General features: G+C 47.1%; 1 protein-coding gene across 1 annotated transcript in view; it reads right to left on the minus strand.

Annotated features, from left to right (window-relative positions):
- The window catches only part of Atg9 (autophagy-related protein 9), a 46,913-nt gene that overhangs the window by 19,420 nt on the left and 3,958 nt on the right, over nucleotides 1–23,535 (minus strand). Inside the window, exons 2-9 of the mRNA XM_077698212.1 lie at nucleotides 20,107–20,308; nucleotides 18,380–18,423; nucleotides 17,772–17,836; nucleotides 15,579–15,725; nucleotides 12,873–13,008; nucleotides 11,698–11,800; nucleotides 9,605–10,043; nucleotides 6,245–6,319 (exon numbers count right to left, since the gene is read on the minus strand). Of these exons, the coding sequence (XP_077554338.1) occupies nucleotides 6,245–6,319; nucleotides 9,605–10,043; nucleotides 11,698–11,800; nucleotides 12,873–13,008; nucleotides 15,579–15,725; nucleotides 17,772–17,836; nucleotides 18,380–18,423; nucleotides 20,107–20,218 (1,121 nt within the window). The 5' untranslated portion in view covers nucleotides 20,219–20,308. The remainder of the gene's footprint in view (nucleotides 1–6,244; nucleotides 6,320–9,604; nucleotides 10,044–11,697; nucleotides 11,801–12,872; nucleotides 13,009–15,578; nucleotides 15,726–17,771; nucleotides 17,837–18,379; nucleotides 18,424–20,106; nucleotides 20,309–23,535) is intronic.

Here is a 23,535-nt window from a genome sequence, read left to right on the forward strand (position 1 = left end):
AGTACCGTATAATGCGGAATATAGGTCGAGATTTTTTACGGAAAAATTTGCCGAAAAGTCACCCCTCGACCTATATTGCAGTCACTGGCAGTTGCCATCTGGCGACCGGGCAGCCCATCGAGCCCATCCAAACCCCAAAGGCACCATCGCCACCACCATCAATCGGACGCGACGCCATCTTTGTTTTGTTGCTTCTCTCCATGCTTCTCTCGCTGTCGGCGAATGTGTGCGTGCTATTTTCTTCTTGCTCAAAATGAGTTTAGGCGCTTGCTGCCAGTTCACAGCAGCATTAAAAGAAAAGTTGGGGGTTTTCCAAGGCCAATGACGTGTCCGCCTTGCGCCAGTTCGGTGGCGCCAAAAGAAGTGTTGCTAGCGGCGTTAGCTGAAGGGGCAGCTCTCGGTATGCAACGCTCGGAAGGCCTCGTTTCACGGGCGCTGCTCTGTGCACCTGTGCTGCTGTACAGAGGGGCAAAATTTGTCCGCTAGCATCGTGCGATTTCTCAACAAATGGATACCCCAAGATGTTTGCTGACCACCTGCACAGACTGGCTGTCGCTCTGGTCTGCACACCACACGAGTGTCCCATGCTTTGCGCTCGCTTCACGATGACATGGTCTTGCGAGTGTTGAAGAAGTGCTGCATAAGCAATTCCCTGGACTGCACAGACGACGACCTGCTGTGTGGGCGACAGCGAGCCAGAATCAGTCGTCCGACGATACTTTGCACAGTTTTAAATGGGTAATCTGAGACGAAACAAGTTATAGCCTCAATAAAACAATGGTTGGTACCTAATTTTTTTTTTTTTTTGCATTTTCCGGCTACAAGGTAAGGGGGTCGACCTATATTCCGCATTATACGGTAACAAAAGTGTAAGGGGCCCTGAAAGAGGCTTTACCGATACATAGGTGTTCACAATTTCAGGTAAATCAGTGCCCTAGTAATCACCTTTTTCAAGAGATTTTTTTAAAGTTGCAGAGTATTAGTGGGGTTACTGCCCGCGCAACGTTTCCCCCTCGTTTCGTCCACCTCGCACCACACGAGCGTGGCTGCCCATGATGCCTCGCTTCTCGGTGACATCTGCAAGGACATCCAATTAAGGGCGTCATCTGCTGCTGCGATGTTTTGCGCTGCAGCATCGCTTTGGGACGAGGTCGTCTGACTTTCTGTGTTCTGTCTGGGCCGCTTTTTTATCATTCTGCTTATGAATCCAGCACTACGCTCACGGCTGGAAAAGCTGCTGGAAGGAATGGGGCGGGACTTTTACACGTCCACACCACGCTGAAAGGTCACGCAAAAACAGAACGACCCTGTCACCACGTTCACGGCGACATGTCTTGGTACATATGGGAGTCTAAAAAATGCAAGTGAATGACTAGAGAACCACCTCATAATTTGTTAAAGGAAGCACAAATATGTGTTTCGAATAGATGTCGGTTTATAAATTGCTTAATTGGCCACTCGTTCGCACCAATGTCATGCTTGGTTGTGTTGTGGCAACGCCATGCATGTGCGCACATAGGCAATAGTAGTATTCCATTCTGTTACTAACAAAAACCAGCCAAAGGGCTGCACGGTACGGTGCAGGGACTTTTTTAATACCCCTGTCACACGGGCACTTTCAACAGGGTTCGTAGAGGCTTCAAAAACAAAAATTCAAGGGTTTTCAAGGACTTTCAAGAACCAGAAAACATATTTTCAAGGTCCGCATCTAATGTTTTATCTGGGATTATTTATAGCTTTTTCAACACAATGCAACAGTTTTTTATTGCACAATACCTAAGCACATTATTGTACATTTAGATTGCCGCTAACGGGTGCATGAATGCTCCCCCAGCTTTATTTTTTATTTCATGGTTGGTATTTAGAGGTTTTTCTTTTTCCTTTGTGTTTGCTGAGGCTGTTTGATTTCAAAACTTAGTTAATGTTGCCTGCATCTGCTGCTTTGACAGCAAGAGTATCAGTTGAAATTAAATCAGCAAGTATTGCTGCAAGGCAGGACGAACTATGTACACATCCACCATTTGCACGTAAAAGCAAACGCAGATGGAGCGTATGAGGCACAGCACACATGCAATGAGCGAGCATCCACAGACTAGATGGAAGATTCAAGATAGAGAACAGAAGCCGGCTTTCACTGGATTGCATGCTGACATGGATTGGATTGGGAAGTGACTGCTCACAATGTTGCCTCGTAATAATGAAAATCCACCAAACTCGTAATTTCACACAATACACTGAAACTTGTTCTTTACAGTGTATCTTTACATTTGTTAACACCTAAAATCCACAACAAATACTTTAAATACTTATGAGAAAACAGGGCCATTGATTCTCTCCAGAAAAATCAAGGATTTTCAAGGACCATTTAAAAATTCCAGGACTTTCTAGGCCTTGAAATTGACACTTCTGAATTCAAGGGTTTTCAAGGTTTTCAAGGACCTGTGCGAACCCTGTTTCAATCACAACTGAGTCGATCCGCATAGAGCTCAATCCGGATCGGGCGCTGCTTACACGGCAGTTTTAATCACGATCGAGCCCGATCCTGCTCGAACTCTATCCTGGTTTCTCGAGTGCAATCAAGGTTCCCAAGCGCGATTGGGCAAAAGCGGTGATACTCTCGTCCCCGCTGAGTAATGGCACAGAAGGTGAAAACTTCAACGAATGCCACAAATTGTATCAAATAATTTTACCCAAATAAGCGTGCAGCGATATTCATATAGTTCTGTATAATAACTACGACCGCGCAAAGTTACCAAACACTGGCCGCGAAGTACAGTGTAGACCATTTATAACGTAACCGCTTATAGTGCGGGACCGGATATAACGCGGGTTTTTGTGACCACCGGTTTGCTTCCCATAGAACTCAATGCATAAGCATACCGCTTAAGATGCGGTTGGCCGAAGCACAATACCGTTTATAGTGCGGTTTTTCGGCGGATCTGCTCATCGACCGGCGCAGCTGGGGCATCGTTTTAGAGTAGCAAAAGAAAAAAGAAATGATGAAATCGGCCATCTGAGCAGCGCGCAACAGAAGCAAAAAATAGGCACGGTTTAGTTCGCGCGTACGTGATAACCACAACTGACTTTGCTTGATGCACCTCGGAAGATAGCGGCCGGCTCCCCGTCCGCGCGTGGCAAGTTGATTCTATTAATCGTGAACCGCATGGTCCGTTTTTGCACACGAATTTTGCACATCGGCATTGCGCGTGCGTTTTTTTCATGCTCGCGTCTACGATTCCGCGCTCGCGGTGGCTTCTTCGCGTGGCAGTGGGAGGAGCCTGATGACTTGCACCAACAGAAAGACGCGCACCTAATGGCGGGAGATTCGAAGCGCTCCTAGCCGGCTAGCCGCGCCAGAGGTGTTTAGGCTAAAGTCCCTCGATCAGATGAAGGGACTTTATTTTGGGCTTACCACCGCGGTATTTTTTGATGGGCGCTTTCACAAGCAGCGTGGATGGCAGTTTATATTCCACTTTGCGGTCACATTATCAGCTCTTTTCCTGCATGAGCATCTTCGCTTGCGCCTCGTGCGGCATTTCAGCGAGCGGTTAGAAGTGGTCGCTGGAGCTGCCTGCACCGCTTCACAGCCAGTGCCGACGCCATATTGCCGCTGCTTACCGCGCCGCACACATTACGTCAGTTGTATCCGCGCCGGCGTCGCCGCGCCTGCGGCGTGCGCTGCACGTTTTCGCGAAAAATTGCTCCATGCGGTTCACGCTTTAGAACGTTGTGCAGATAAGCCACCGCTCTTCCCGAACAAGCGAGCCGCGCGAAGATTTCCACTACCAGTACGTTGCACTGATAAGCAGCCGCCTTCGGCATCGTAAACACAGAGTGGGGTAAAAAAAAAAAAAAAATCCCGCTGGCCTTTTTTATCCTGTCCTGCGGCATCTTCATAGATGCAAAAAACGCAGCCATGGTCTTTCAAAATATAAATACGACGGAAGTTAAAGCCGCACTCGCCGTTTGTAAGACCGCGCTTTTGCAATGTGCGAGACCCGGCAGCAGCGGCTGATGTTAAAAATAATACGAAATAAAGACCCTTCCTTCGTTTTTAGGCGCTGTGCGTTTGGGTGATAAAAAATTTAGGATGACTTGAGAGATAGGTCGCGATTTGGTTAAATTCGCGCACGTTTTGGTTATAGTGCGGATTTTTGCGGCTCCCGCGACATATGTTATAAGCGGTCTACACTGCACATTTTTAGCGCCATCTGGTGTACGTGTGTGCAACCGGTGCGAGTTCTTGATCGGGATTGAAACGTACAGTGGTGGTTTGAGCGCATTCGAAAAGTCAATTACGCTTCGCTTCAATCCAGATTGAAAGTGCCCGTGTGACAGGGGTATTGTGCATTCCGTTTCCCCCTCCCCTCCCTTACTTTGCAGGAAACTTCTACGTGACCCAGCGTTTATCAACTACTAGACAAGTACGCCGTAACCAATACCAAGGGAAAAGAGGAAATGCGCATACACGTGTACACACATGCATACATCTGCTCCATTACCAGTGTTGCCACCGCTGGGCGTCAGATATCCACTAAAAAGCCCAAAGAAATCCACCAGATTCTGCTAGATTCTAAAGCATATCCGCTAAATTTTCCGCTAGGGCCTATTTTATTAGAAAAACAGTGCAATTTCGTATGATAAATACCTTTATCATTCTTAGAATCTCCCCAAAACTGCGAGAGCTGAAATAACATATAAAAGAGTCTTCCAAGGAGTCTAACTAGAAAACTTGAAGCTTCAGTGCGGCGGTGGTCGTCATTTGTCAACCTCATCACAGATGAGGCTAAAAGTCATAAATGTTCACACTGATGAAAAAAAGAACTCACAGGCCAACAAAAAACACATCGAGGTCTTCGTCGCCGCTGTCGTCGTCTGATATCATCTCTACAGGAACTTGTTCAGGTACTTGTTCAGGGACCAGAAAGGAGACTTGGTTGCACATACGTTGCAGATGTCCCGATGGCACTAAGAACTGCCGCGGAAAGTTCGTAATCAAAACAACGTTTCTGGTGTCGCTTCAGCCCCGCTCTTACGACGAAGATGGCGTTTCTAGTTTCAGGCTTCATCTTGTTCCGCAGCTTGGATTTAGTATTTTAAGCTGACTAAACGTCCTCTCTACTTCGGCATTTGAATACGGCAGCACGAGCATCGACATGGCAAATCTGGCCAGCTCGGCGAACAGGTTTTTCGCCGCAGGCGTCCTTACAGGAGTGAACTTCACACCAGAACGACTGCGTGGATGCTATTTGCCTCCATTCAGGAGGGTGATTTTGCTCCACTGGTTTTAAATTTTTTCTATTGTCTCAGGGGGCACTGTCATTGCTTCCAGCAGAGGAATCAATGGCTCCTTCACGACGCAAAAAGCGTTTTCGATCGATAAGAGTGATGTTTCCTGGAGAACTGTGATCTTGCAGGGAAGTCGCTGCCTGATTTGATCTACTAGCGTGGTAATAAACCTTATGCAGCTTTCTCGCATCACAGCTTCATCTGCGAGAGAGAACCCGTCGGTCTTCTGAGCTTTCACGTTGTTAACGTACGTCTCAAACACGTAGCCCAGATATGGCTTGGGGTTCAAGTGGTCCTCAAGTCTGCACGTCAGAACGTCAATCTGCTCTGTCGGAATTACGACTTTTTTAACCAAGCTTGAAAGCAAAATCATAAGGTATTTCTTGCAGGGCGATTTTGAATCGGTGCACTGCGTGAGGTATCCGCCAGAAATCCGCTATGTATGAAAATGGCCCGCCAAAAATCCACTAGCCGCTAGACTAATTTTTTCCCCGTCAGAACAAAATGAAATCCGCCAGATTTAGCGGAAAATCCGCTAAATTGGCATCACTGTCCATTACTGAGCCTTAGATAATCTGCCGCGTCAGCCCTACATCCAGGATTAACATTGCATATCAATAACGTCAAGCTGTACGACATCCCAGGCAACAAATTGAACGTCAAACTGTGGGAACCAGTTGACGTCGTTAGATCTCAGAGCGCAACATTAGGTTTAAGATCAAGCAAACACCCGCGTGTCTGCGCTACTTGTGCACTATCTGTTGGGGCAGTGCCGTACGATCATAGGTTTCAGTGGATGCAGCTTGACAGCATTACTGTTGCACGCAAAGAAAAGTAGACATATTGTGAAAACATGCCTTGTTAAAATTGCTATTTCTGTGACTGCCATGCTCAACTTATGCTGCAGAGCACACAGTGTGCAACCTCCACGCGTGTGGGCCCACCTGGCACTCACCTGGCAATGACATTCATGAGGTGAGATGAGAAGATGCCCATGTACTGAGAGGCGGGACGGTAGCCGCGGCACAACCTGAGGAGGAGGGAGTGCGAGAGAAGGAACGGGCCGGTTAGCCCTAGCGCAGGAAAACACTTTGCACCGCGAAGAAACTTTTGAGCAAGCAGAAAATCCCGTTACAGAGAACACCTCATCAACAGAAACCTCCAACAGTTTTCCGACTCGCACACAACAATGGCAAATCAAACTGTTTTTAGAACGGACAGATGTGGGTCAAAAAATCATTTTTTTAATTGGTCTATTTTTGTTTGTATACTTGGTCTATCTTGGGGGGAAAAAATATGAAGGAGAAGTTAGTAATAAACTTGTCCGAGTGACTCCCAGTTGCCAAATGAATTGCGCATTCGGTCGAATTGCAGCCAACCATTGATGCTGCCGCATTAATGGCCAATTTTTCTTGATAAATGCGTCCAACAGCTTCGTAGTTCAATGGGGAAAAAAAAAATTTTTTTTAAATGTATTGCTGCTTTTACAAAGCTCCTATTGGGCCTTTATACCATGCGACACCAGTGTGGGTCATCTATTGGCTGCTGCCAAGACTTTCAATGGCGCATTGTTGTGCATCGCATCTCCTCGGCAGAGGTCCACATTTTCTGTTCATGTAACGAGAGTGATTATGAGCAATGGGAAGAAGTGCAACCTTCATCTTCACTAAAGTTGTACGTCAGGCCCGTGCAAGAGGAAGTGCAAACAGGTTCAGAGAAATGAGACATAATGGCGAGATCTCTTGGCTGCAGAAATGGTGATGTGCCTTCCAGGCACTGCCAATGCTGCTCAATCGAGCACACCTGATTTTATCAGCCATGATTTGAATTTCCGCCGCGCACGGGAGACCGGGATACGGGTCTGGAAACATTCCAAGGTGAAAAAATGGCCAGCAACAAGACCAGAGCAGGCATGGTTATCTGTGAAATCGACACTAATTGAACCTGTAGGAATGCGAACTCACTGTTGTTCACGTCACGAGAAAACACAATGGCTTCGCATTCAGCCAAGGCAGGCTACGAATGATTACATCAGGCACCAGCTGACGTTGGAAGGCCTCAAAGCAGTGGTGTACTGGACAAATAACCATCAATGCATACAGCTGCAGCCCCTTTTTCTACACGCACTACTATCGGCAGTGCATGCACCAAGCAATCGATAAATCAACCCTTCAGTTACCAACACAAGCAATACGAGAAATACTATCTTCTCTACTCTGAACTCTGCCTGCATACTCTGACGCATTCCAAAATGTTACATACCCACATAGTAGTCCGTACCCACAGCATGGTATTGGCCAGTCTTTTATAACAAAGAATGCATGCTGTTTTCACCTGACATTCCGCAGTTTCTGCAGCCAAACCACCTGTCCGTCTTATCTGCATGCCCTTTCATCACGATCGTAGGCCTACAGAAACACTGACGAGTGCAGCCAAAACAGCAAGAACATAGTGTAGCCTCCTGCCTCAAGGAGTAATGCAAATGAGACTAATGCAAATGATTGATTGTAGGGTTTAACGCGCCGACGCAACGCAGGTGATGAGGCGTGCTGTAGTGGAGGGCTCCAGATTAATTTGCACCACCTGGGGATCCTTAACGTGCTCCGAAATCTCGTACACACGGGCGTTTTTGCTTTTCGCCTCCATCAGAAAAGCTGCCGCGGCGGCCGGGAGTCGAACCTGCGACCTCGTGCTCAGCAGTGCAACGCCTTAGCCACTGAGCCACCGCGGCGGGTGACTAATGCAAATGAGACTGAAGGAGTAATGGAGCTGCTGCTTCCAAAAACTGAGACACTGAACCACATAAAGACTACCATGTCATTGCTGTAACCTTCCCCTAGAAGGGCAAAAGATTCCGTGCTCTTCCACCCTGTGAAGAAGAGCAGTGAAGCTAGGCACACTGCAAGGAGTGCACGAAAGAGAAGAAAAGTTTGCTTCTAATTTGTGAATGAGCATACGTCCTACCTAATTGGATCAATGAAACTTGGAAGGACTCAAGATTTATTCTAGGGGACAAACATGGGGCTGTGCATTTCCCTTCCCCATCGTAGTTATCTTACTGTGTGGGTAATACCCATCACACCGAAAATCAAATGACATTTAGAGCACATGTCATTTGCTCTAAATGTCATTAGTTCGACACTACACAAGTATACCTAATGACATTCAAGGAGAATGGCATTTAGCAGCTAAATGAGGTTGGAGAGCTCATTCGGCGGCCAAATGAGTAGCCTCGACAGCAGCGGCGCGTCAATGGACAAGAAATTTCAGTAATAAACCAAACAATACGATTTATAAACACTGTCAGTAAACATATTTTCCCCTTCATATTGTTTTTCAAATAAAAAAAGACAAACAAGCACTTACAAAAAAAAAAAATCTCGTTTCCAACCCTAATACAGATTTTTTGCGGACTTGCCTCGGCTTGTGATGTCTACTTATGTCACCTAAGATGGCAATTTTCCTCTTTTTAATCGAAAAAAGGAATTACTCATTTTGTTTTAAAAAAGTTATTATGCATGAAAATATTTCAGAGGCACTTGAACTGTAATTTTGCAATTTTGTGAGCTTGCTAATTGGCCCCACTATCACTATCAATTGACATTTGTTTCGCCACATAGACCCACATGGCCAAACCAAATGCCATTAACAGCTAATTTCATTCACTTTGAATGACATTAGATTTGCCGTGTGACAGGGGTATAACAGAGTAGTGAGCTGGCCAAGTTGGTATGGCGTCATTCTGGGCAACAGCATGAAAAAAGAGCTCGTCAGCGCTCGTCCTGTCCGTTTCTTTCGTCCACGTCTTTTTTCGCACTGTTGCCCATAATGACAGGGGTACAGCACACCAATCCAAAGCGCTTGACCGTGGAGACAGCAAGTCAGGTCGCATCAGCTGTGACTGTGAGACGTCCGTGTTCAAATCTCCCACCAGCACAACGTCATGTCATCGGTGAGAGCGTGAAGACTGGCTGCGAGTGCTCGCCCCTCTCGCCTCCCCCCCAACCCATTGAGCATAAAAGGGGTGACCAGTGATGAGCACGTGCTTAGATGCGAAAGACACCCGCCAAAAAGTCGCTCCAGAAGCCCTTCAAAATGGCCTTTATGAAAGGCACTGGCCAAAACGTTGCTCCACAAGCCCTTCAAGTTGGACGTAAAAGAAACTAGCCAAAACGTAAGAAAACAGGAAACACTAGCTCTGGAGAAGGAAAATTTGTGCTCTACATGATTTTGCTGATGGACACTATATGTGGAAATGCCCAAAGACTGCCACCGCAGTGATCACCGGGTGTGAAAGAGAAAGTAAGGAACCGACCGGGTGTTGAGCTCGTGGTCGAGCTCGTTGAAGTGGCGGAGGAAGAGGCGCCCGTAGGGGGACCAGGTGCGCAGGCCCAGCACCCCCGGCTCGCGCTTGACCAGGTCGGCGTAGCTGAAGAAGGAGTAGAGCAGCTGCCACAGGAGCACGAGGGGCATGAGGGCCACGTTGGCCAGCCCCACGCAGAGGATGCGGCGCGCCAGCTGCTGGGCCAGCAGCTCGCGGTGGGCCACCCGCTTGTACTCGGGCCGCAAGTGCCAGGTGCTGCCGAAGGGGGCCCCCGGGAACCAGAACAGGATGAGCTCCAGGTTGTACTTGAGCCCCTGCGTTAGGTACACCACCCGGCCCAGCAGGGGCACCTGCAGGTGCAGGGGCAGCACCTCCTTGTTCACCAGGGCCACCATGTAGTTCTTGTGGCGCAGGATGCGGTTGTAGATGTCTGCAGTTCGTCATGGCCAGGGAGGGAGGGGAAGAGAGAACCACACCCGTCAGCCTCACGGTGGTGGCTCTTAACACAATAGTTGGCCAAGGCTACCATCGGAATGAAAGTTAGCTAAGACAACAGATCGGTCGTGGGTTTACTTCAGGAGCTTGCTTATTTTGTCATACACTTCGGATAACCTTCTGCGCACCTGCGCATGGTAAAGCCCTTTCAACTGACCGCTTCCACTACCTCAGTGAAGTCGCAGCAAGTAGTTAGTGACAAAGGAAACGAGTGGGACTTCCGTAACGAAATTTAGTTCAGCAGCAAGCAAGCAGAACAGTATTTCAATGGCATACTCTAAGCTCCAGAATGTCTGAGGTTTCAACAGCAACAGACTTCTCATCCAGAGCACAGCCAATGGCTGGGATAAACGTCAGCCATTGAACATTCTGCGATACTTAAATTTGAGCACAGTGCAAACTGCAGTCTCCTCAGCGACAACGCATAGCTGCTGTATCTCGAGAAGCGATTGCGCCATCAGCGAATGCATGACGGCACGCGTTGTACTCTGGCATTCTCTCATGGCGCATCACCGCAGGAACGCATGTCTCGCACCACCTCGTCACCTGTCGTCTCGTAAAGCCGTCATCACCTCATAACCGAGGTGGTGCGGCTTTATGCGATGACTCTGATGCCACATTTAAAGATGACCATTAACAGTTAAATCTTCACTCAAAGAAACTGGTAGGAACGTGTAAAGTGCTGACCACGGATCAGCATACGTGAATACATGCAAGCACACACACACCCAGACTTTTTTTCCCCCGATCCCCTCCACACTATGGCCCCAACACTTGGAACATATAACTTTTGTATTGGACACGCAACTGCCTTCAGCAGGCCAGTAGCACACCAAACATCAAACTTCACCACCACTGCCCGATGGACCGAACCTACATGATTCAGACGTTAATCGTGTGCAATTAAATCTCTCTCTCTTTACACTGTCCCGCACGAGCAAAGAAAAACCGTATTTTCGTGCATATAACCCGCCCATGCACATAATCCGCACACCCACTTTCAGCACGCCGGAAAAAAAAAAAATCCTTGCTCATCGCCCGCACAATGGATACAGGAAAGGCTGCACCAAAGCTACTGCTCAAGCAACAACACATCACATACTATGTAGATAGAAAAAGCGTATATTTAGCAAGTAGAATACACTGACTGCGAGGCGAAAGTCACAATTCCCTCATAAAATTCAGTTGTTAGAGTGCGCGCGTCCTTGTTTTTTCTTCCTTGTCCTTGCATGTTTTGCGTAATCGCTGCCATGAAAGGCTTAGTCAGTGTGACTGCGTAGGAGCTTCAGGGCACAACACGCATTGCCGTGAAGCTGCACTAAAGGAAACACCCCGCATATTATCCGCCCCTCTACTTTGCCACTGAAATTTTCGCATTGTTGATGCGGGTTATACGTGCAAAAATACGGTAATCATGCACCGTGAGAGGGGAAATGGTGCCTTATTAGACCGTTCTTCCCCTTAGTGTCAGGAGTGGCACGGTATTCGCCGTGTTGAGCACGCGGACCGCTTCCTCGCTCGGTGCCAAGCGCCCATCACAGTGCGGGATAAAACAAAAGCGACGAAGAGCGGGCAAAGAGCGCACTGACCCAGCTCGGTGAGCTCCTGCTTGTGGATGCACATCTGCTGCTCCTTCTGGACCTCCAGCACCCGCCGCTGGACCTCGTGCCACGTCATGTTGTCCAAATCACTCTTCACGTGCAAGCAGGGATGAGGAGGAAACGGGAGGGCACTGTGACCACGAGGAGTACGCACTTTCCTGCCAAAGCTTGGCCATTCAAACAAAAGGGGTGCAGAGACAAGAAGTACACACACAAATACTTACTGACCCTCCAAAAGCTTCTCTTGCCTTCACATCCCTGCAAGCAGTGACGGCAGACGGCAACGCCCTCTGATTACGAGACCAGCTAGCTCACCGACACGGAGCATGAGAAAGCAGTCGAGTCTGGGCTCGCATGCTACGAACGCAGTGAAAGTCCCTGCTGCATCGTCCCCAGGTGGGGCATCTCGACGTCGGAGCTACACCTAGTCTATGAGGCATAGACGACTAATTTGGGAGGACTTGTTTAGTGCAGTGGGGTTATATGGACCACCTGGGGATGCGCACCAGAATTTCGTACGCACAGGCATTTTATGCACTTTGCGTCCGTCAAAACAAACAGCCTGTGGCCTCATGCCTCCCAGTGCAACGTCACAGCCACCAAGCCACCATATGGTAAATAAAGACACCATTACAAACAAGAGCTACTCGTTTTGCTTTCAAATACCAAGTTTGCCAACTGCAAAGCGTCGGTGCTCGTATCAATGCGCGCCTCAGTTTCACTCAGTTTTGAAATGCTCCATTGTTACAGTCGCCTCTACCTGTGTTTGAGGGAAAAAAATCCCGGGCCATCTCCACTAACATAAAGCCAGGGGAGGGGCGAAGCATGTAGTGTATAAGTGTACTTTTGGCCCCTTGGCGTTTTTGCCAATGGAGATGAAACCGTTGGGGGGTACAGGTATACAGCTTTGCTGTAAAAGTCTCGTGTCTTTGAAGCATGAAGCTCTCTAGCGCGCGGCGTAAACGAGTGCCCCGGTGTTCTTTTAGCACGCGTTAAGTTCTAGCACAAGGCAAAAACGAGTTTCCCGGTGTTCTAGAACCCTGACTACATGAGACAACGATTACGACGACAGGAAACGCCAACAGAATCAGCCCCTAAAGTGCTCTGCACTTAAAATAAGTACAAAGCCCCATTCCATCGGAGCTTAAAGAGGCGTCACTCACAGAGGAGATGCGCAGGGCGTGGTTGTAGAAGGCCCGTATCTCGATGAACTGGATCAGGTGGCAGGCCACGCGGATGGCCCGGAACAGCCAGAACACGGCCGCCACCACCAGGCAGAGCCACATGCCAAAGCCCAGGCTGCACGGGCCACGGAAAGGAGGGGGTAAGAAGACTTGATTGTAGGGTTTAACGCGCCGACGCAACGCAGGCAATGAGGTGTGCCATAGTGGAGGGCTCCGGATTAATTTTGACCACCTGGGGATCTGTAACGTCCTCCGAAATCTCGTGCACACAGGCGTTTTTGCTTTTCGCCTCCATCAGAAAAGCAGCAGCCGCAGCGGCCGAGAATTGAACCCACGATCTCGTACTCAGCAGCGCAACGCCTTAGCCACTGAGCCATCGCGGCGGTGTAAGAAGACTTTCGCAATTCTAAACATATTTTAAGGGGGTAAATGGCTCTTAAAACTATTTCTTTTAATTTCTAAGTAAACTCTGTGAAACTTGCCAGCTTGCTGCTTTCCCTCCACTGATTTCCAATATGCCACTATTTTTTCCGTCAGTCAATTAGTTCCGAAGATAATTGGAGATAATTAGTCATTTTTAAAGGAACAATGAATAAAACAGTGTTAGTCAAAGAACTGTAATCTTTATATTTTCCAATAGTATAAACCCTGGTGAATGCAATAAAAGAATTGGTGTTTTGATGCACAGCTTGGAACTAATTTTACAGCTCATTAAACTTTGGCATTTGAAATGGGCATTAGAGACAGTTTTTTTGCCACTGGTGCCACCAAGGTTTAACGAGCTGTAAAATTAGTTCCAAGCGGTGCATCAAAAAACGGCTTCTCGTTTCATTCACAAGGGTTCACAGTACTGAAAAATTTGAAGATTACAGTTTTATGACTAACACTGTTTTGTCTATTGTTCCTCCAAAAATGACTAATTACCTCCAATTATCTCAGTAACTAATTGACTGACTCAAAAAATGATGGCATATTTGAAATCAGTGGGGGGAAAGCAGCAAGACTGGCAAGTTTCATAGAGTTTGCTTATTGAAAATTAAAAGAAATTCTTTAAAGACCCACATCCGCCCTTAAGTGCCAAAGCTCCCAGAGAACATCCTTGAGGAACCCCGGTGTGTCACAAGCATTGCTAATCCTCATGAATGGACTTTCAACAAATCTCAGCCAGAATTCGGAATCGGAGCCTCAATTTCAGGCCCCTCTGTCTGCTCCCTGCACCCAGCAAGAAGCCACAGCAAGCCCAGGAGACATTCCCCCACCAATCCTAGCACCACGCAAGACACACTTTGTTTTTCGGACAACGGTGATAAGAACGGATGGGGAAGAGATGAGCATTGTTATCTCACCCTAATACATCTTTTAGCATCGTTGTCAAGATACCACCGCACCAACTTGTTCAGCTAACCACCCCTGTTCCATTTTCGCACTCTGCTGTTGCTGGTGGCTGAGTACTCTTGCATAGCTGATAAAAAAAATTCCAGATCCTATACAACGAAAAACATCTGAAAAAGTAGAAGCAACACCTAATTGGCTCCATGCCGCAATATTCCTTTTGCTATGTCTACATTGTGTTTACACAATGTCTACACAATGTCTACATTGTGTTTATTGCTCCCAACTACAGCAGCTGTCCCACAGATAAATGTCAGTCAAATCATCAAACATCCGTGAACTGCAAATATGGGAACAACTTGAACCATACTTCAAACAGTAAAATTGTGCCACTCATCAAATACCGTAATGTCAACAAAAGGTATGGACACTATTACGATGACAAACCTACACGTGAACAAACCTAACAAACGATGACAAACCTAACGTGAACGTACACTGTCATTACAACTAAAACTGCGCGTCTCTATTTAAATATAAAACTTTCACAAACCAATCATGGGGAACAACACAACAGTCCAGAGAATCAGGAACCAAATTCCCAGAACTGCTGTAAAGTGTGAACGGGTTGCTTTCTGGTCCCGACAAAATAGGAGGAAAAAAAAAAAAAAAGAACAACTCTGCAACTGCACTTGATGTCACAAAAAAATGTGTCCATGCGCTCCATATAGGTGGCTAACCAGCAAATGTACGGGTGGTGTTTGTGCGTGTGTTACTCCTTATTACATCGTTCATCGAAGTCTCTTATTAAATGTTGCGCGTTTGTGGTATTTCCTTTCGTTCCCTTTCCTGCTCACAGCATCGCGGATCATAAGCGGCCTGCTCCCGGGACGACATATGATGTGGGGCCTCCCCATTTTAAAATATATGAGGTTAGTGCTTACCACTGCCACATAGATGCTGCTCCACCCACCCCATTGCCTGCCCTTGTTGTCGATTCAGCTCGAGCTGTCCTTCATGCCTGTGCATGCGCTCTGCTGCAACAGATAAACCCAGCCTCTCTCTCCCTCTTCTTCTAACTCCTTTCGAATGTGCTTCCCCCCCCCCACCCCTTGCCATCCCCAATGCTTATCGGGTTTCGCTGGAGAAGTTTTCTGCAAGCCCAGGACGCCAGGCTTCCCTTTCGCCTAGCCACATTGTTATGTGGCGATAGGGCAAAGATGACACGCACAAGGATGGCCATCTGATGTCTTGAGCCCGGCACCATGCCACACACACGAGATGTGTCACGGGATAAAGATGATGGGCAATATAAGGCTTTGCTTTCAAGAAGGGGGTGGGGAGGTGGCAGACCTGGCAACACACTGCCCCGTGGGGATGACGACGTCGGAAAGGGTGACCTTGGTGCCATTGTGTGCCGGGGGCTTGTCCTTGAACAGCACGGGGTAGTCCACACACTGGATCAGGAACGTCGTGAACACCACCACAAACAGGAACTGCCTGCGAGGGGGGGGAAATGGAGTAAAGAAATGAGTGGGACTCCTGTAACAACGTTTATTTCAGTGGCAAGCAGAAAAGGATGTGAATGGCATGCTCGAAGCTCCAGAATGTGTGAGGTTTCAACCAGGGGCGGATCCAGGCTTTTTCTGAGAGGGGGGTCAGCTCCTATCAGTGATGATGATGATGATGATGAGCAGGAGGAGGAGGAGGAGCCTTATTTATTCACTGAAATTTCTGGAAAGCAAAAACACAAGGAATACAACAAGTCATCAATTCACCTTTTTCAGCGACCTGAGTGGTCATCTTCTTGGAGGTTTAAATTCAAAAATTAAGGGAGGGGTCAGGACATCCAGACCCCCCCTCTGGATCCGCCAATGGTTTCAACAGCAACAGACTTCCTCTTATCCAGAGCACAGCCAATGGCTCGGATAAATGTCGGCCATTGAACATTCCAGGGCAAGCAGCGAACACTACTCTTTGTAAGCCCACAGCTAGGGATCCTTAAACGCAGAGAAATTAATAAATGAAAAAGCCCCAGTGTAAGGTTAGACATCCGTATTAGCACTATCCTCCCCATAATACAACCCACCTTACTTAAAACGAAAGTTCAGGCGGTTAAAACTTAGCTTTTGAAGCACCTTGGCTTCATTTCCGCAAAAGCCAATCAACATCCAGGAAAGAGGTCAGCAGTGAGAGTGTACCCTTTTCATGGGAAGTGCTGCCTCAAATGAGCTTCTCTCTCATTGCTCCCAGATTGAAACTACAGCGCTTGAAGAGACACTTCAGCGGCCTCGGCCAAGTCTCATTTGTGACTGCACTGTGTGCAACTCACTGACCCTTCATTTCACTGTTTAGCAGTGGTCTACTCCAGTTGTTCTCAAATGGGGGTCTGTTGACCCCAAGGGGTTTGCGAGGGCATTTCAATGGTCTGCGAAGCCTTCCTTGAGACTCGGCTGCCAACCCTTCTTTTTTTCCTTTTGCTAAACCCTGCCAGCAACTAAAAAAGGGGGGGCTTCGCTGCATGGTATGTTCATCTACGCTCCCTGCATAATACACGCTTTAACCTTGGCTTTATGCACAATATGCCAGCAATGCGACAAGCCAGACGCATAAATGTCCACAGGGATTTGGGCGACTTTCAGCTGCAAGAGCAAATTGCTTGACAATATGACCCTCATCAGAATAAAGGTGAAGCAAAAAAGGCAGGCATTGAATAGGTGTATGGGCGACTCTACATGCCAGAACAAATTGCTCAGAATTATGATATGGATCAACATAGCTATCGTTGGGTACCCCGCTACTTCTGCAAGCCCAGAAGAGGACCCCAGCACACTCATGGGTGAGAACCACTGGTCTATACCATAACTTTGTACATCTACGAAAAAGAAAAAACACCGCATTCCCTTACTGCCTGCTTTATAACTACCACAATGACATCACACTGGTCCGCAATGCAATCTATTAGAACCTTAATGGGAATGCCTCTGCGAGCTCGTTTTGTATTTTTGGGTCAAAACATTGTTTTCAAGGTGTATTTTTATTTGCTTTCGCAAATATCAGGCACATTCCTACTCTAAATTAAAAGGACACTGTGTAGCACCAGTTATGTATTGATTTTTTGTCTCAAATGTGCCTAATGGTTACATTTTGCTCAACAAGGTTGACATTAAGCATTGTACCAGAGTTAGTGGTTTAGAAAAATTTTGCCTAGACAAACTTCGCGTTTCAGAATTATTTTATCTTTTGGCCGGGTGACTGAAATTCAGTGACATTTCAGTCTCAAAGATGTAGGTTTTTGTGCATTTCATAATTAAAGACCTTTGTTGGAAAGAAATTCTGCCCCCAATTTTTGTTTGCACACCTCTACAACACCACTGACACGTGCTGCCTCCTTCCCTCTGATATTCACCTGCAGTCATTTCAAAGCAGAATGTCTCCTCTGTCCCAACCCTGTCCTACCCATGCCCTCGTCACCGTGATGATGTTGTAGGTGACAACATTTCCAAAAACCAGGGCAGAAGAACAAGAAGGGTAACAGGCACTCACAAAAGCTCCAGGATCTCGTAGAGCATCATGCAGGCGAAGCCGTGGTTCTGGTGGTACTGGTAGACGTGAAAGGGGGCAGATCGGTCAAGGAAAAACAAGAATAGCGACCGCACTACCACTCTGCTGCTGAATGGGAGGGAACTGCAAGTTCTTCATAAAAGGCTCAAAGAACTACAGCACATGAAAACCACCAAACACGCTCATGAAAACCTGCAAGTCAAAACAGTTATTAAACGAGGGTAATCACCCGCTTCTGAAAGAACATGTTTAGTATTAGCAGAACGGGCTTAGTACGTGTACTCTAAACGGCTGCATTCAATAGGACTGTGGCAGACAGTGCTCGTGGAACTCTTTATGAGAATTCACTGGCAAGACTGGCTGCACTACACCGATTTCCAGCTTATAATGTCCACCCAAGTGTGCGTTGCTACTGGTGTTACTTTGCATTGAATGAGCCTTAGCGGATTTTTTTTGGATTTTTTTTTTAGGGATTGAGGGATTTTTTTTTCTTAATACAGCCCACAAGGTTGCAAGTCCTTCATGTTGCCCTTCAAGACGCATTTGTGTTTTCAGGTCTGTTTGTAACCACAAATGCCAAGCAAGGATATCCTGGTGAAAAAGGAGTCCAAGTCTTCCACATGATTCCACCTCGCTGCAAAGGAGGAGAAAAAGGCACGTTACACAGGACACAAGTTATTTGAGGCCACCAACAAAGCTTTGAGCAAATCGCGAGAGGAATTCCTTTATCCACTAGATGCGCATCTAACTGCCGCAAAACTACATTCTGTTACCAGAAGTTTATGAAGACTCGTTGGTGGGCGAGTTGGTGATAAATGTAACATAAAAGCTAAGTGCATTGAGAGAGGCACCCGTTCTTGTGTACCTTCCTTTTTGTGGTCGTCTCACTTCACGTCGCTTTTATGTTACGTTACCAGAAGCAAAAGCCAAAACTTAGCAGCAGTGAGATTGCCGAAGTCGATAAATCCAGTCAGAGGAAATGAGTGCCGGACTGCCCTCGGTCTTACTGCATGTGAAAAGCCAGTGAGCTGCTTACGATGGTACAAAAAACAAATTCCAAGGACACCTAAGTGAATGCGACAGTATGTATTGCACTGAAGATGCCTTGCTTCTGCCTTGCATTATTGAATAAGGGATTTGTAATCTTGCACTCAGAACATTTTGCCTTGTGATCCACCCTAACGTTTTCAAATGGCTTCCATATGCCTGGCACACATTGTGCCCGCTCGTTACTGCCCCTGTCTAGCTTGTTTAAATGTGTTTGTCCACCCCCTCCATCTACGATGCACTGGCGTGGACAGCCACTCGTTGCACCAGTAAAGTTTGAGCTCACTGCTGTGGAATGCCTCGTGCTATGGAACACTTCTCAAGGAACCTGGTTTCATTTACGGATGCCAGCTTTGTTGCTCAATGGGGCATTTGTTGCTTTTGCAATAAAAAAATGCCCTCCTTTCTCAGATGCTGTGCATGATGCAATTCTAGAAGGGAAAGTTGTCTTCCTGTTGTACTGTGTAAATGCCTAAACAATCATTTAACCTACGTGTACATGTGTAGGCAATGCAAGCGAGCAAAATAAAAACAAACAGAAATTTCCACGGATGGTTTTGAGCAGGGCTGTCTGTTCCATAACGTTTACACACTACAGCCTGCACATTGTTCAAGTACACGCTGAATAATCTTTGCAAGATGCAACTGTTTCATTCACAAGGGTGCTGCAGCAAGACCCAGCCAATCAATCTCACTATACCCCCGTCACGGCATCAAAAGCTGTGGTGTAAAAAAACAAACAAAAAAAAAAACCTCAGGCCACCTCCACCAACGTGAAACCTGGAGAGGGGCGAAGCGTGCAGTGTAAGTGTATTCTTGGGCCCTTGGTGTTTTTGCCAACGGAGATGAAACCGTTGGGGGGTAGAGGTATACAGCTTTGCTGTAGAAGTCTCTTGTCTTTGAAGCACAAAGCTCTCTAGCACGAGGCATAAACGAGTGTCCCGGTACTTCTTTAGTATGTGTTACGTCCTAGCACCAGGCGTAAGCGAGTTTCCCGGTGTTTTAGTACCGCGACTACATGAGACAACAATTACGACGACGGCGACAGGAGACGGCACCAGCCCCAGCCCCTGCGGGGCTTCGCCCCTAAAACATCGTGATTTGGCGATGGCCTTTTTCACTCTTTCAACATTAGCAGCCGCAGTAAACAGGTGCCACAGCCGAGAATGATACCAGTCTGTGTTCCAGGCTCTGTAATGTACCAGCACAGCAGACACACCAAGTGGAGCCTCGGCCCCCCCTACCCTTAAACAGCGGCGACAGCACTCACTGCGGCTGCTGTCGGGCACGGTGTGGATGAGCAGGCTGCTTTCGTGGGGGGGCCCCTCGTTCTCGGTGTCGTCCGAGGGCAGCGTGTGGTAGGCCGTCTGCAGGGTCGCCATGGCTCTCCCCTCGGCAGCAGCCTCCTGCTGCTCCGCCGCCAAGCAGGGGGAGGAGCAGACGGGGGCCAGGCCACGGGGGACAACGCCCGCCTGCACACAATAGTGCAGAGATAAAGAGTTCCATCGGGGGGCGCACTGGGGACCTCACTGATCGAGGAAACCAACCAATGATCTCCTAATGCCCCTGAAATTCTTCCGCAGACTGGCACATATCATGCCCACTCTCACAATAGATCGACTGGAAATTATACCTTAGCCCCCACTGCAATCCAAACCACCCAGGGAAGGGATGGGTTCTGGAATGTTTGACAGCACACACCAAACCTCCCGGTTCATTTACCCTCACCAAGAGCACAGGCGCACGTTCCGAGGTGTAGGGGAACGAGAAGCAGAACCCACTCCATCTGCAGTACTCGCTGTCAGCAGAGATGTTCCTTCGACAGCACGACACCTTGCAGCCCAGTTTCAGCGAGCCTAGCAATACCACCACTACAGCAAAGTTCCGAAAGAACACCCGCTCAAAGCACAAAGATATCGAGTGAAAAGTACGGGATGGGCGATCTTTCGGGTCAGGTGCGAAAAACTAGAAAAAAAATAGCTGCACCACCATCCAAAACCGCGGAGACATCAAGAAAAAATACCAGATGGGCAAACTTTCGGCTGAAGTGCGGGAAGGACAAATAAGTGACCACATCAACACATAAATAGATCATTCCAGTTTATTTTTTCACTCGTCGGTGCTAAAGCCATCGATTTTAGGGTTGGCAATCTTTGGGGTGTTTTAGTAAATTGAATATTTCAAAGGGTGGTGGGCAATGTTTCGGGGTGGGCATTCCCTTGGAACTCTAGAACTTTACGGTAGTACTAAAGCAAGAACCATAGGCTGGAACATCATCCATCAACCCAGAGGAGAACCAAAAGCATTAAACTGTGCTGGCAAGAAATAGACACGAAAATAAAGAAAAGACTGAGCAACCAGGTATGAACAAAATTTCCCGTTCAAACTCTCCCTGCAACTACACAATTACAACTTATTACAAGACGAAATCACACACCCCAAGGTATTACCAAGAGGTGCCCTACCCTTTTCTGCTGGCCACTTTCATTTCTGGCCAGTACTTCAGACACAGGCCACCCCAAAGGGCTAACAACAGCAAAATTCTAAAAATGCCCTCTAAAAGGGACTTCAAGGGGAAAGACAAGAGTTCAAGTAGCAAGATGAATAAAGTGTTCAACAACTTGTTTCAAGAATAGAAAAAAAGATTTGCCCCAACATAGGATCTCAAAGCCCCTTAATAAAAGGAAAAAGGTTGCAAATCCTTAGAAATATGTCCAAATTTCTTCATTTTGGCACTGCTATTCCCTGTAGAACTACTACCTGCAATGTGATTCATTAAACAACACATCGTGAGATGATTCGCGCATCAGATCGCCTCCAATTGTGCGCAAAATTTTTGTTGTTCGTGCGCTGCTACACACCTGTATGTTATTGCTTCTCTTGTCCACTACTTCCCTCTAATATGTAAACAAAACAAGATGATGGGAAATAGAAAAGATGTAATGAGAGACAGCTAGATGCACTATAACATTCAAACGAATAAAAAAAAAAAAGAAAGAACAGTTACTGCATTTAGCTACATACAAGCCGGCCTGAACACAGTTTCCCAAACTGTCACCCCGAAAAAAGTGGTGCCATGCCAACCAGATGACTGCACACAGAAACAAGACAGAGCTAATGAAATCGTTTACCGATAAGACTCATTCTTTGTCATTCAAACTGGATTCCTTGTTGTCATTGGGCAAATGTAAATGCAGGTGGCTGGCTAGTGCCTTAGTCGGTGTACAGAACTTGCCGACATCTTGTTTCTTCAGTGCACCCATGTGATCTATACTACAGTTAAGAATATGAGCCAGCCAGCAAAGTTCCTGCCTTTAAGGTGACAAGTGTACACCTGGCAGAGAAGAAACACACCAGGTACAGATTTCAGAAAAATGTGTTGCCTAATACAAGGTTAATTATGGTACTTAGCCAGGTCAAAGTTTTGTCTAAACATGTTAAAATCACCTGCCCATCATTCACATTTAGCATGCTAGCTACCCTACAGAGTGAAGTAGTGGTCTTCCATTGGTGGTGCTTCCGTATTCAATTTATGGGCCAGAACTTTACTAACTGTGAAATGTCAGGAAGCCAAAAAACTCCAGCCTGTAGATATTTTCTGAACATGCATTGCGACACCCAGCAGCAGCAGTGGCCCTACGACGACTGCTGCCGAAGCAATAAAAAAAAGATAGGCAAAATGCAACATTGCCCAAATGTTGGCAAACTTCGACCAGTACCATTTGCTGAGGATTTCCAAATGCTCTTTTTTTTTTTTTCACCGTTTCGCCAATTTTTTACATCTCATACATGTTTCTGCCAGACACACTCAGTAAAGTTATAGCGACATTGCAAAGTACTGCTTCAGTATGGCCTCAGCACTGCCAAAAGTACAGCCAGCCAAACGTTAGTGTCTCTTTAACGGTTACGCAACAACAGAACCTTTGTGAAATGCAGGCATGAGCCAAGGTTGCCGCACTGCTTGGCCGTCTGCCTCAAAAGAAAAGTATCCAGTTTTAGATTTACAAAACGCCAAAGCAAACTAGGGTTCAAGCGACACCTGCATCAGTCAATACGACCCCAGAAAGAAGATGCATTGGCAAATTAATTTTTCAGCAAACGTGCACCAGATGTGCAACCGCATGATGAAACACAAATTTCTGTAGTTGCTGCTCCTTCAGCCATCTACTGTCATTCTTCTAGCTAACCCAAGCTCCGTTTGTGGTAAACTTATCCATTCTACTGACTTTTACCGAGTTGTCATGGTTCTACTTTGCCTATTAGCAGAGTCCTTCAATGCTTTACTGGTCACAAAACTGCTCCGTAACTCAATGGGAGAGCTTCATATGCTGCGTTTGGCCGCCGCGCAGTGGCGCCACCCTCTCATTGAGGTCACTCCTCGGGCGGCGTTGTGCTGGCTCGAACGGCGGAGCCGCGGCTTGTGTTTGTTTTGTACGGGAAAAAAATGTAACGTGCATCTCGCGCTCTTGTGATGCGACTTAAGTAGTGCAACGACGATGCCGAACATGTGTTGCGTCCCGGGATGTCGTTCCTTGTACAACGATATCACAGAAAATGTTTCCTTGTTCTGGTGACCGAGCGACGGGGAGCTGCGTGAGAAATGCACTGTGTGTGAGAATGGAAAAAGCAATGTACCCTTTTGAGAGCATCGTGGACCTAGAATTGTACAAGGCTAACTTAAAGCCGGACTTTTGTCATA

The sequence above is a fragment of the Haemaphysalis longicornis genome, unplaced genomic scaffold (assembly GCF_048455015.1).
Source record: "Haemaphysalis longicornis isolate Haplotype H1 unplaced genomic scaffold, Haemaphysalis longicornis Haplotype H1 scaffold_2, whole genome shotgun sequence".
Taxonomy (NCBI): Eukaryota; Metazoa; Arthropoda; class Arachnida; order Ixodida; family Ixodidae; genus Haemaphysalis; species Haemaphysalis longicornis.